The 12,286-nt window shown below is 40.2% G+C and overlaps 1 protein-coding gene across 1 annotated transcript in view; it reads right to left on the bottom strand.

Annotated features, from left to right (window-relative positions):
• HNRNPL (heterogeneous nuclear ribonucleoprotein L) overlaps positions 1-11,864 on the bottom strand; it is a 203,028-nt gene extending 191,164 nt beyond the window's left edge. The window contains exons 1-6 of the mRNA XM_044056988.1: positions 11,644-11,864; positions 8,940-9,058; positions 5,725-5,962; positions 5,184-5,269; positions 4,387-4,483; positions 3,299-3,371 (exon numbers count right to left, since the gene is read on the bottom strand). Of these exons, the coding sequence (XP_043912923.1) occupies positions 3,299-3,371; positions 4,387-4,483; positions 5,184-5,269; positions 5,725-5,962; positions 8,940-9,058; positions 11,644-11,799 (769 nt within the window). The 5' untranslated portion in view covers positions 11,800-11,864. The remainder of the gene's footprint in view (positions 1-3,298; positions 3,372-4,386; positions 4,484-5,183; positions 5,270-5,724; positions 5,963-8,939; positions 9,059-11,643) is intronic.
• Positions 11,865-12,286: the final 422 nt, after the last annotated feature.

Raw genomic sequence — 12,286 nt, 5'->3', positions numbered from 1 at the left:
TTCTGCAGCTGCAAGTTCTTAATGCATCTCAGAAACTTGTGTACAACAAAATAGAAAGCAAGCATCACACGATTTCAGAAGTTTATTTTTACAATGCATTCAAGAAAAGTACAAAGTTTCTAGTTGTGCAGTTCTATACCACTACCTCAAACTTCATCCCAGACATCACATACATTCAGTTCCAAAAAGCAATAGGCCTGATAAGGTCTGAAATCTTCAAAGCTATGCTGACCAATAGAAAAGTATGCCTTCTGGTTTGTTAGAAATGACTGGCCTGCAAATTGCAATGGGCCAAAAGACTTCAATGGAGCAAGCTCCACAGATGTGAAAAATCAGCTTTTACCAAGAGTTTAAAATACACATGCTGCTTGTGCAACACACATGCAGTCCAAAGACAGACCAGTTACAGGAGTACCACAGAATGCAACTCGCTCAAATAGTGCAGCTGTGTACTTCACTTCTGTTACAAGGAGCTACATGTTCCGCTTTATGCCTTATATTGGTCTTCCTTCACATAAGGCATAAAGTCAAAGGAATAATCAACCTTACAAGCCATAAAATTAAAGGATAAATCTCTGGCACAAAATAAAAATGATGCATCAAGTTTAAGGGCCAGAAGAGACTTAGCATACTAAATCTGTAAGCACCAACCACTTAGGGCCACTGAATTTAGCCTTCATCAAATACCCAAATATTACACCCAAGCCCAACATTACTGCTTATTTTACATATTTGAAAGTTCTGCCATAATTCTGGACTTCCAACATACCACTCATACCCTGTAGGACTATAAATCCATCACGAACAGCACAGTTCTCTACTGCTCTAGAGTTGCCAATGGTTACAAAGACTTAAGTACTGTGGAATAAGGGCAGAGAATTCTACCAAGTACAGCTTTACACACTCTCAGGCTTAAGAAATTTGGAGTGGGGGGGGGGGTCTTACTTTTCCACAGCTAAATTGAACAGCAACTGCAAAGGACGTTATCCAATAAAGCACAGTACAAACTGAAGGCTTACATAACGTTATCCAATAAAGCACAGTATAAAATGAAGGCTTACATAATTACTGAAGCTGCTCAACTGTGGCTATATTTGTCTCAATCTGTTCAAATTCTGCCCTCAAACTCAAAAGCGCACTCATGCATGGCTACACCACACTAAGTCTTAACACTGACTGGTACAAAAAAAATTAAATGTCTACATAGAAATTTGGCCTGCAGAGAAACAAGACTTCTGAACATAAGACAACTTAAGCAGGGCACAGTAGCCCAAACAAGCTACAGGAAAATACCTTAAACATGTAACTAATGTGCAACCATTCTGCCACAAAGTTGAAACTGAAAGAGCAGCCATTACAACTGCTGGTAGATAGGAAATCAAATTACAAGAAATCACCCTCTGCATAAATAACACCCCAAGGCATACTAAATCCCAGTGTTGGAAAGAATGGATGGGGGTTAAGAACACAACTAAAAATTCTACACGAGCATTCCAATAAATTGTTTTTAAACACATCTATGGTAGTCTGTGTCTAGGGTGTATTTCAGAACCTCAGTAATTAGGCCATACTAGCTGGGCAAGTGGGGTAGCTTCAACAAATCCATTCTTTAAAGCTCAACCCCAAGATCAGCTTCAGTGCAGTTCCCCGCATTGCCAGATTAACTGCGACACCAGTGTCTGAAGACACACACTGAAGTATCTTCATAAAGCACAAACTGCTGTCATCAGTGATATGTAGTTAAAATTCCTGAACTACACTGTTACTCCAGAACTCTTTCCAAATGCAGTCTGGAGAATTTAGTGAAACATTTCTTCATAGATGGTCTTCCTAATACAAAACAAAATTGCTTCGTAGAAAAGGCTGCTATTTTTAAACTAGGCTAGAAACTGACTGTTGACAAGACTGGTTTTCTAGACTATACCCTTTTTTTTGGGGGGGGGGGGTTGAAAACCTACAATTATCAGAATTGACTGGCCACAGTAGGAGGCAGCCACTTCTAGTGGGGAAAAAGCAGAAAGTCTTGGCATACCTGAATAGGGATTATATGAACCCTGGCATACTAGACAGCCATTACACAAGTAACCCACACCACAATGAAGTTGGAGAAAATGCCAAGATGTAGACGAACATTGAGAATTAGCACCAAAGCAGATTATCTAGCAAGACAAACCCACAGCAGAAAAAAAAGACATACCATGAGTGAAAGTATCCCAACTAAATGCTCCCACATTTTTATGCCTAGTCTCATCTGCAGCATCCACTTGGCGTGCCCAATTCAGAGGACGACTTTACTGTGACAAGACACAGCAAGCAAGCATTTAAATGCAGATGTGACAGTAGCCCCCTCTCCCAAGGGGCAGTGTTGACAACTTTGACCTTTTACTTTCAGCATGCTAATGATGCCCCAAGTCCCTTACTTTTGTTCATTCCATCTAGGTTATCCCCAATTTTGTGCCTTTCCTATTCCACTTACCTGTATTCTATCCTGCTACCCAATATCCCAGGGTTGAAAGATTACAATGGCTTTAACAAGCCAATTGTCACACACCACAACAGATCCTACTCCCCACTGGTTTTCCCCCAAATTTTGCCTCTTATTCACATCTGACTATTTCACCCCCATTCATATTTTTAATTCTCCATCATAAGCACATTTAAATACACACGCATGCACATTCCTTCTCACTTTCCAGCCTTTTCTGCCAATTTTTCTACTCTTTCACTGGTGCCGAAGCTCCAACCATGCATCTCACAGTATTTCACAGCCCTATTCCTTTGGTTTTTGGGTTGGCACAATCACACACATGTAATAGACCCGGCACGCGATTACCCAAGCAATGACCAAATTTCTAGTTTGGTCTCTGCAATGCTGACTAGGACAGAATTCACAAGGGAAAGACCAGTGCTCAGAGGACATGGGCACTGAGACATCCTCACAGGTGGGGCTATATTACAACACTAAAATGGGGGGGGGGCATGAGAACTGGTGATCTGGCTGTTTGCGTAACTTGGTTTGCCGAAACTGCGTTTGGAGTTAAGACCTGCTGTACAAGGCACCCAAAATCAAAAAGGGAGCAATTACAGCATTTTTACACCTAATGGTACTTCCAAGTATGCAATGTGTGCCTCCTTGATAAACCCCCTCTATGGAATATTTATATATAAACCTTGCCCAGCACACAACTTTTTTCAACTGTCAATTTACTAACAGCTAATTCAGAACATGGCATTACACAACACCAACTCTAGAGAGCACAACTAAATACCTATAGAAAATGAAAAATTGTGTACTTACTTTGCCCACCGGGGTTAGGATTTGTATAATCCCACGTATCCTGATCATTTTTGAACACATTAAGACGTGTGGGCTGTGGAAAAAAAAACAAGCAGTTGCAATTACCAAACGACTCCTGTGCAAATGTTATTTGCATTTAACACAGCTTTCTAATCTCAAGTACTTAAGTAGTTTTGTACACAAAAACTAGTGTGAATCACCATGTTTCCACACAAACCCACTGTGAAACCCCCCAACATGCATGGGAAACACTGCCATTATAGAAATCCATTAGCTGTGTACTCAATTTCTTAAATAAAAATGTTGTATATGAAGTGTTGAGACAACCCTATACCAATCTACTAGCAGTTACAGCAGCTTTCATGAACAGTCTTTCCAATTTCAAAATATCAAAACATAGTACAAACATGTCTAGCACCCCTCGTGTAACCAACTAAGCCCACAAACTCAAAACTGCAGATGCAAGCCAAGAATGAACAATGTATGGATCAACTCAACTGACCCATTACAGAATTTCACCCAAAATGTTGTATTCGACACTGAAGTGGAAAATGTGAGCCCGACAGGATGTGCTGCGTAATGTGGAGAAGATACAAACGTCATGAGCAAAGGGGCCAAAACTGAATAACCTCTGGCACAAAAATAAAAAGGTGGGGTGTGGTAAATTTATAGCAACTAGACTAATCAGTTTCACACAGAGTTTTGGGGAACACCAGATATTAAAAGGATGAGTGCATGCATTATGGCTACGGTGTTTCATTACACAAACCGTACCCCCACCCAGTGCATGCAGACTACCCTCTCAAGAGTACCTTGGAAAAACTGTTGCCTGAAATGTGTTTACAGCTGCAAACGAAAGTTTGCCCTGAATGTAAATGCTAGTATGCAGAGTGCATGACACCAGTTCTATGGATTAGGACACAATAATAAGACAGCATGCACTTGCAAAAGTGCATACGCATATTCCTCTTATGTGGTCACTACATGTCATCAATTCTGCCACGACAGGTCTGAGTAAATGGGATGATTAGACTGCCAAGTGAGCAAATGCTGTGAAAATGTTGATTAGAATTGGACATGACACTTACCTTTGCATACTCTATTTTCAAAGTGCAACATCCAGAGTAAATATCTGCTCCATTCAATGATGCCTTTGCCCTCTGAGCACTCTGCACAGAGTCGAATGTAAACTTGGTCAAGGATGAACAGCATTGAAAGAATGGGTAAAAATGCAGTTTAAACAAAAATTGCCACTCAACAGTACATCCACATTCTCAATGCAAGAAACAGATGCATATGAAGAAACCCATAGTGGGGTGGGGGGGGGGGTCAGTCAGGTTAACTGCATACCACAAGCATGAAAACTCAACCCCAGCTCCAGTGCAGACATAAGCATTCAAGTCAGTAACAGCAGCAAAGTCTCGGCTTAGTGGTAGCATACAACCACCTAAAACCACACATTCAAGACTACCCTCCCCCTCCCCACCCCAGTATAAGCCATCCTTTTGAAAAACTTTGGGGGGTGTCATGTTCACCAGCAGCATACTCTGCAAACACCTGCGATAGGGAGATGGTATTCACCTAGTTATCAGACAGCTACTAGGCTAGATGCCACTGCAAGACATTTAAGCCTAGTGAATCAGCATTTCAAAAGTGAGAATCAAACTCTGTACCTCTGGCAGCAGCAAAAGCCTAGTATTCAAAGCCCAGTGTTAAAGACGTGGAACACAGTAACTGCCTGCGCAGAGACCTTCCAAAAAGAGGGCTGTTTAATGCATCCATCACCACCTGGATGTTCAGCTAGCAGTGACCTGGAATGGCAAGAAAACTTAAGACTAGTCTCTTAATTACATCATAGTAAAAAGCAAGCTTCTGTGAAGGATATTCAACCATAGCCTGGACACCATTTTTTCTGAAAATGACAATCCTCTGAACAGGACCACAAGGATTACAGATAGTATAGAGAACATCCTACAAGAGAAAAAAAAAAAGAAGGTGTCAGCATTCCGTGGTAATACAAAACAAACTAATGGGCAAATTTGTAAAGAATTAACATTCAATAACAGTGTCTCCAATGAACATTTTCTTGCAGCACCTAATCTACATTATGCAAAACTGGAAAGTGACAAAACTACAGAAAAGCTCTGCTCTCTTAACTAGGTTATACAGGATGAAAATTCTGTTATGACAAGAAATGAACAGACATGAAAAAATAGAAAGTAGAGCAGTAGAGTACTCTGGTGTAAGAGCACTGCAGTTTTCCTTCAATGAGTGCAGTTTTCCTTCGAGTGCATTAACTACCTCGCTACACTGAAGGCAAGTATCTTACACTGAAGTATCTTGGCTACACTACAGAAGAGCAGCAACACATGGAAACAACCACAGTATTTACAAATTCTTTTATGCCAAGGAAAATAATCACTTACCGTTGTAATTGAATAGATAGGATTTAAGATGGTGAAAAGTAACACATTATTCACACTTCTCGAGTCATCAGACTCCCCAGGACGAGAAATTTTCTGGCTGGTTGAGTAGTTTACAAATGCTGGATGTCCTGCGATATAAACTTGATTATCTGCAGCATAGTTCACAGCAGCACATGCTCCATGCATGTCTTCAAATTCAACAAGAGCCTGACGCTTTTTAGGCATCACAACTACATAGCTGTGGGGGGCAAAAAAAAGGGGGGGTGTCAAGTGTCCACCAAAACAATGCAGTTATACCAGAAACATGACAATTAAATCCGGGTTTACACAACTCAGACCATGCATACCCATGCTTCTGGGACACAGGCAAATGTTAGCCTCTCACAAGAACCTCTGCAGATCACCCACCCTTGACAGCTTGTACAAACATGCATCATGTTTTAATTAAATCTTCCTTCTGTGCACTCAGTGCTACCCCCCCCCAATGCAATTTATCACTGCATTACTGCATAGCTAACTTGCATAGCTAAACTGTTGGATTACTAGTGTTAAATTCTATACACAGAGAACAGCAATTGGACTTTTTGGGTCAAGATCAATGTAAAATCCATGTCTACAAAGTTTCTGGTACCAAAGGCAATACCTGAAAGGCCAGAAATCCAAGCCACTTGCACATAATGCAAATCCACACTGCAAAGTTAGTGCAACTTACAATAGAGCCCAAGTTAACCACCACAGCTTTGCAAAAGGCGATAACTGAAATTACTTTTCAATGCTCAGGGTTATGAAAGAAGTTTAACACACAATCCTAGAATTCTTCAGATTAAGACCTGACAAGACTGCATATTACATCAGCTAGCCATCACCCCTACAGCAAATTGCCTCATCACCCTTTCCCTTAAGATGGGACAGGGACCATTGCCACACTTCCATCCTTACTGGCAGCTCTCCCGGCAACCACATCACTAACCCAGGTGACTATTCCAACATGCCACTGAACTAAGACTGGTAATACCCCACCCCGTGCACACACACCCCCTTTAAGAAACTTTGTTTAATGGAAAGTCAGAGTGGGTAATACCCATTTTAGCGGAGGCCTGGGGAGCAAAGCTCCATTTGCATACATGACATTATACAAAGTTCCAGTTGCATATATTATACCAAGTTCTAGTCAGAGTGCTTACATCTCTATTTATACACAAACGCCAATTACATTTAGAGATAAACATTCCCAAGACTTCAGACGTGGAAGTTACAGCAAGTGTGAAGTTTGGATAGTATGTGAAGTTTGGATATTACTGTACAGCGCAAGTTCTAACCCTGTGATGAGCACGTACAGGACCAGGATTGGTTAAAGTGTTTTAAGCAGCAGTTTAAAAACTGAGTTTGTCACAGTTATTTGCATGGGGATACTGTTCCAGAGTTTAGCAATGCACTGTGAGTAGAGTTTCCTGCAACATGTTACTAAAAATGGAGGTCCCCTGCTGGACAGTGGGGTGTATGTTTTGTAGTGCAGGGAATTTTTCTGGATAAATGTCTGCTGTTGCCAGCTGTGAATAGGACAATTGTGCAGTTCAAGCCAACTGCTTTATGCTAAGAAAGGCTGGGCCTATGAGGGAAACTTTAGCCATATTATAGTAGGAGGCAAATTTCTGTTAAGTTTGTTAGGATAGGAGCAGCGTACAGAGAGTTGGCAATAAGGAGATGACAGGAGTTTGATCTTATAAAGACAGCATAGTTTGTGTAGATTTAAAAGTGAGCAATACACAATGATATTTGAGATCTATTATAATGCACAGCTAGAAAATTTACTGGGAGTTTAGTTTCAATGATAAGTATTATGGTAAAAGACTGCTTCTGATTTTGGCAACTTTGAAGTTAAAAGCAGTAACTTAGTTTTCTTGGGGTCAAGGAGGCTGGACTCTGCCATGTTTCTACAGAGGAGAAAAGCTCCAAGACAATGCTCAAAAAGCCTACTTAAAATGTTGAGGCAGCACACAGTGTGGCATAATCTACTTAACTAACCCAGCATGGTGAGTGGCGATTATTAAACATCTGTGACATCCTCTGGAAAAAAATCCCAGGACTTTACATTTAAAACTGGAAAGCGACACCAATACCTGAAAGGCATTTATACCTAGCAGAACCAAATTTATTGGTATGAGAAACCACACTTGTTCATAGCCAAAAAAGTAGAAATCACTATACGGACAGGTGGCAGTTTTGTAACTGCCTACAGCTGGGCTGACTGTATGTAGCAATATATGATGTTTCCTGGCATGAGACCACATTAAAAACAGATTTTTTTTGCTGTGCGTTATTTGCAAAAGTGCCACTACAGGGTCTCGTGTAATGTGTGCATCCCCATTTAGATTATTAGTTACCACATCAAAATCTCAACATGGTCTTATCTTGGGTTTATATTAAAAATCGGTGAACACTTAAAATACCGAATGCTGATTTGACCTTTTAAGAGCAAAAGCTGACAACCCCAAAGACATGAACAGCGATTTTTCTTTGGGGGGGTCCACTGGACCGTTTTTTTTGGGACGTTGCTGCAATCAATTTCTTCCACTGAGGAGCAATCTCAGAGTTGGCAGTTTGGGGGGGGGGGGGTCAGTTCCAAGTATTCGATATTAAGAAAGGGTTAATAAATCAGCACACACTGTTGTGCTGTTTTAAGCATTAGCTAATTTAACAGGCCCCCCCCTTATGTTCCATCCGTGGCATAACAAAAGCCAAGTGTGAACACTGCCACCTAGTCTTGACTAGACATTTGGTTGAAATGGACATGAGCACAAACCAGGCAAATGCCAAGTCTCAACTATCCAAAAATCAAACTTCTGAACTACCAACTGCTCACGTGAGAGGGGCAACCTATGACAACAGGATTTAGAAAACCATCAACATCTTACAAAATATGTCACCAAGTATGACTCAATATGGAGACCCCACCCTACACATAAAGGCCCACTTAGCTACACACTGTTCCTCTGACATCCTTGGTTTCTTCCCTACATGGAGCACCAAGCATTGTTAAACATTTGTAATCCCCCATATGGAACACCAAGCATATACAAACATCTAAAATCATTCAAAAATTCAGGGTTATACCCAAACTAATCTCAAGCGAGAACTGGTTCTAAAACCAGCCAGGCACCCATAAAAAAAAATAAAGAAACTGACCAAAAACAGGACCAGGATTTCAACCATACCTGATCGGGCCAAATTCTTGAAGGGCTTCAACTAAATCTGCTTCCATGACTCCGTCAACCAACCCTCGCACATGGACAACTTGAGATGGAGGAGTCTTGTGAGGATCATCATAACCATCCTATAAAACAAACAAACAAAAAAAAAAAAAGCCAAAGGTTATAGCAAAACAGTCTTTTTGCAAGACACAAACAAAAGCAGTTACAATCCAAGTACTTTGGCATGTCAAGTCTCAAGTACGGGCCAGCTCTCACAGTGCTGCTAAAGCTACAGTTCTAATATCCAATAAGTTCATGCTCATTTTTCAAATAACCCAGAAAACTAGGTAATAGCCCAGTTACTGAATATACAGCAGAAATGTTTGCTCAACACAATAATTTAAACAAGGAACTGCCATGGGGGCAGCTTTTGCCCCAATGCATGCCAATTTGGTTATGGGCCTCAGACTGAATATTTATACAGAAATATCTTAATGGATTATGTTTTTCGAAAAGAATTAAATAAAACCATTGAGATGTTTGGACGAAGGGGTTATAGTACTAAATTGATAAAAGCTGTAAAAAAAATCTGAAAGTAATTATAGAAGAACAAGGGGTAGGTATCTAAGGTACCTACTGTTTCTCTTAAAAATAGGACGAGAACAATTTGATACTTTGTACAGTAGTGAAATATTCCAAACAACTCATCAGTTGCATTATTTCAATTCTCTTGGCAATAACACAGTTTGGTTGAAGGAAAAACTGAAGTTCTTATAGAAGAGGGGAAAAAATTCAAAATTTTATAGTGAGTAAATTCACTATGCCTCCTATGTATTTTGAACGTAGAATATCTAGTGGGACCTAGATGTGTTAAGTGTAAATAGAAGCTTTCCACAAATAAATATATTTTTTAATACATGGGACCATTTCACTTGTAATTCTGAGGATATTATGTACACCCTCAGATGTCCCTGTAATCAATTTTATATTGGTGAAACAGAGAGCATTTAAAGTTAAATTGATGGAACATGCCAGAGATATTGCTAACAGTAAGGAAGAAAGTTCTGTAGCTATGCATTTTAAAAAATTTCATCAGGGTAATGAGGGCTTAAAGGTACGGTGTTGGAAAAAATTACTCTTATTCTGATGCTAACAATCAGAAAAAAAACAGCAGTTATTTAAAGAGGCTGTTTAAGTTTGGCACTTTATACCCTCATGGGTTAAATGAAATGAATTGGAGTGTATTAATTTAATTTTATTGTTTTATTATAGTGGTTTAAAAAAATCTTTGTAAGTGCATAATTATTCAATTGTCTGCTGGCTTTTTATATAAAATGTGTTTCTACGGTTTACTCCTCGAAGGCTATGGCGGAGCAGTTAAGAGAAAAAGAACTTGCTACAATAAAACTTATGGATCACCGTTTGGTTGTAGTGTGCCGTTTTCTGGTGCTTAGTGGTTACTGTTACTCGTTTCATTTTTCAGATAACCCTAAAACCACCACCCAACTTGGTGACCTGTCAATTCATACCATTCACTCAAACTAAAAATATTTTTGGCATTTATATCTGATTTGTCAACCTGAATCCTTCCCATTGGGCACCAGCATTCGTTTTTTTTTTTTTTATTTTGCAGCCGAGTACTTTCCTACAATATTAGTCAGGACTGATTAAACAGAAACCACACATTTGCTAGTGCATCTACAAGACTACTTTCCTGTGACATCGAACGCTAAAGATAAAACAAAAGGAACCAGGAGATAGGATGGCCATCGAAACTAAAATTAAGATCAGACCACCACAGCCTCCCCCCCCAAATAGCAGCTGGAGACCCTCTTCATTAAACGCAATGGGATCTTTCTAAGCCACCCAGGCTACTACTGGGGGCTAGAACATTCTAGAATGTGGCATCCCCACTAAGCTACACTGGTATCATTGCTTTAAACTACTAAAGGCTCAACTACAATCTACTAGGTAATCAACTCGCTCTCCTCAACACGTAGTATGATGTTAACACAAACTGGCTTGTGATGCAACTAATCACAGCAACTAATCACAGCCGCCAAACCAATCAGGACACAAACCAGCGTGAACTTCTACCGTAAAACATTGCAGGCATAATTAGAAAATGCAAACTTTACGGTGGATAGAATGTAAAACACTAACATTTTAACTGAGCCGAGTTTCAGCTCACTTTGTCAACTTCAAGAAATGCAGTACTTAAGCCAAGCACCATTACCATGCCAACACCGCCGCCGCCCCCTCCCCGTTAAAAAAAGTCTAGTCTTTGATGAGTGACTATCAAGACGCTGGTCTGTTAAACGCGCACACACAAAAGACCACCATCCCTTGTACAGACAGACAAGGCCATTAGCAGGGGGGGGGGGGATCAGCCTTTAAAAAGCTTGAGGTGCGCAACTACAACTCCGAATACATCAGCAACAATGCATTTCACTTAATGGAAAAATGAATTAACCAATCTAGACACCACGTTGTCCAAAAATCAACCCTTCCCCCAACAGGCCTGGCACACCATTTTACACGACTATAGATAGGCCTCTATCACGAGTAAGAAGACGGCATAACATGCTGGATAAATCCAAGCAACAGCAAGAGCTCTTAAAATTAAAGAAGTCGAACGAGAGACATTTTTTCCATCACAGAATGATATCAAATACCAGTTCGGCAGACGCCACACATCTCTAAAAAACATTAATAAAATTACACTCACTGAATTTCCTCCATGATCGTTAGATTCGGTCTTTTGGCGTTTTGCTGCTCGCCCTTCATTTCCATAATAACGACCTCCACCACCGCCTTGTTGTTGAGAGGACACTGAAAGACCAGAAGACCCTGTTGCCGCCATCTTCCCCTCAATGCTCAACATTATACTCGTGAAAAAGAAATAATATGGCGGAGAAAAAATTTAAGACACGATTTTAACTCCACCTCCCAAGTATGTCGAAATGCAAAGAACGCCTCCGTGTTGAAAGCCTTTCTCTGAATGGGCAGACTTTTAGGAGCATCAAACAAAGGGTGGTGGCCTCTTGTAAGAAAGAAGACCATTTGTTCCCGAAATAAAAGGGAGGTGGCGGTAGTACAGGCAGGAAAATGAAAAACCGGAGCAATGTGCTGTGTGTAAATTGTTTTTTTTGTATAGTAGCTATAAACATGATAGGTATAACGGTTTAATACAGGTAGTCTTGTTATTGTTATTTTGTAAATCTGAGTTTAAGGTAATTGCAGTATATTTTTTTATTATGTTTGCAATTAACTGGTTAGAAGGATTGGCGCAATTGCTATTTCTTTGAACTCGGGAGTCGGGCCGCGTGGCAAAGACACTGTTTGATGACAACAATGGAACTCGTTATGCA

The sequence above is a fragment of the Protopterus annectens genome, chromosome 1.part0, assembly GCF_019279795.1.
Source record: "Protopterus annectens isolate FY-2018-M chromosome 1.part0, PAN1.0, whole genome shotgun sequence".
Classification (NCBI taxonomy): domain Eukaryota; kingdom Metazoa; phylum Chordata; order Ceratodontiformes; family Protopteridae; genus Protopterus; species Protopterus annectens.
This window is presented reverse-complemented; position numbering and strand designations above follow the sequence as displayed.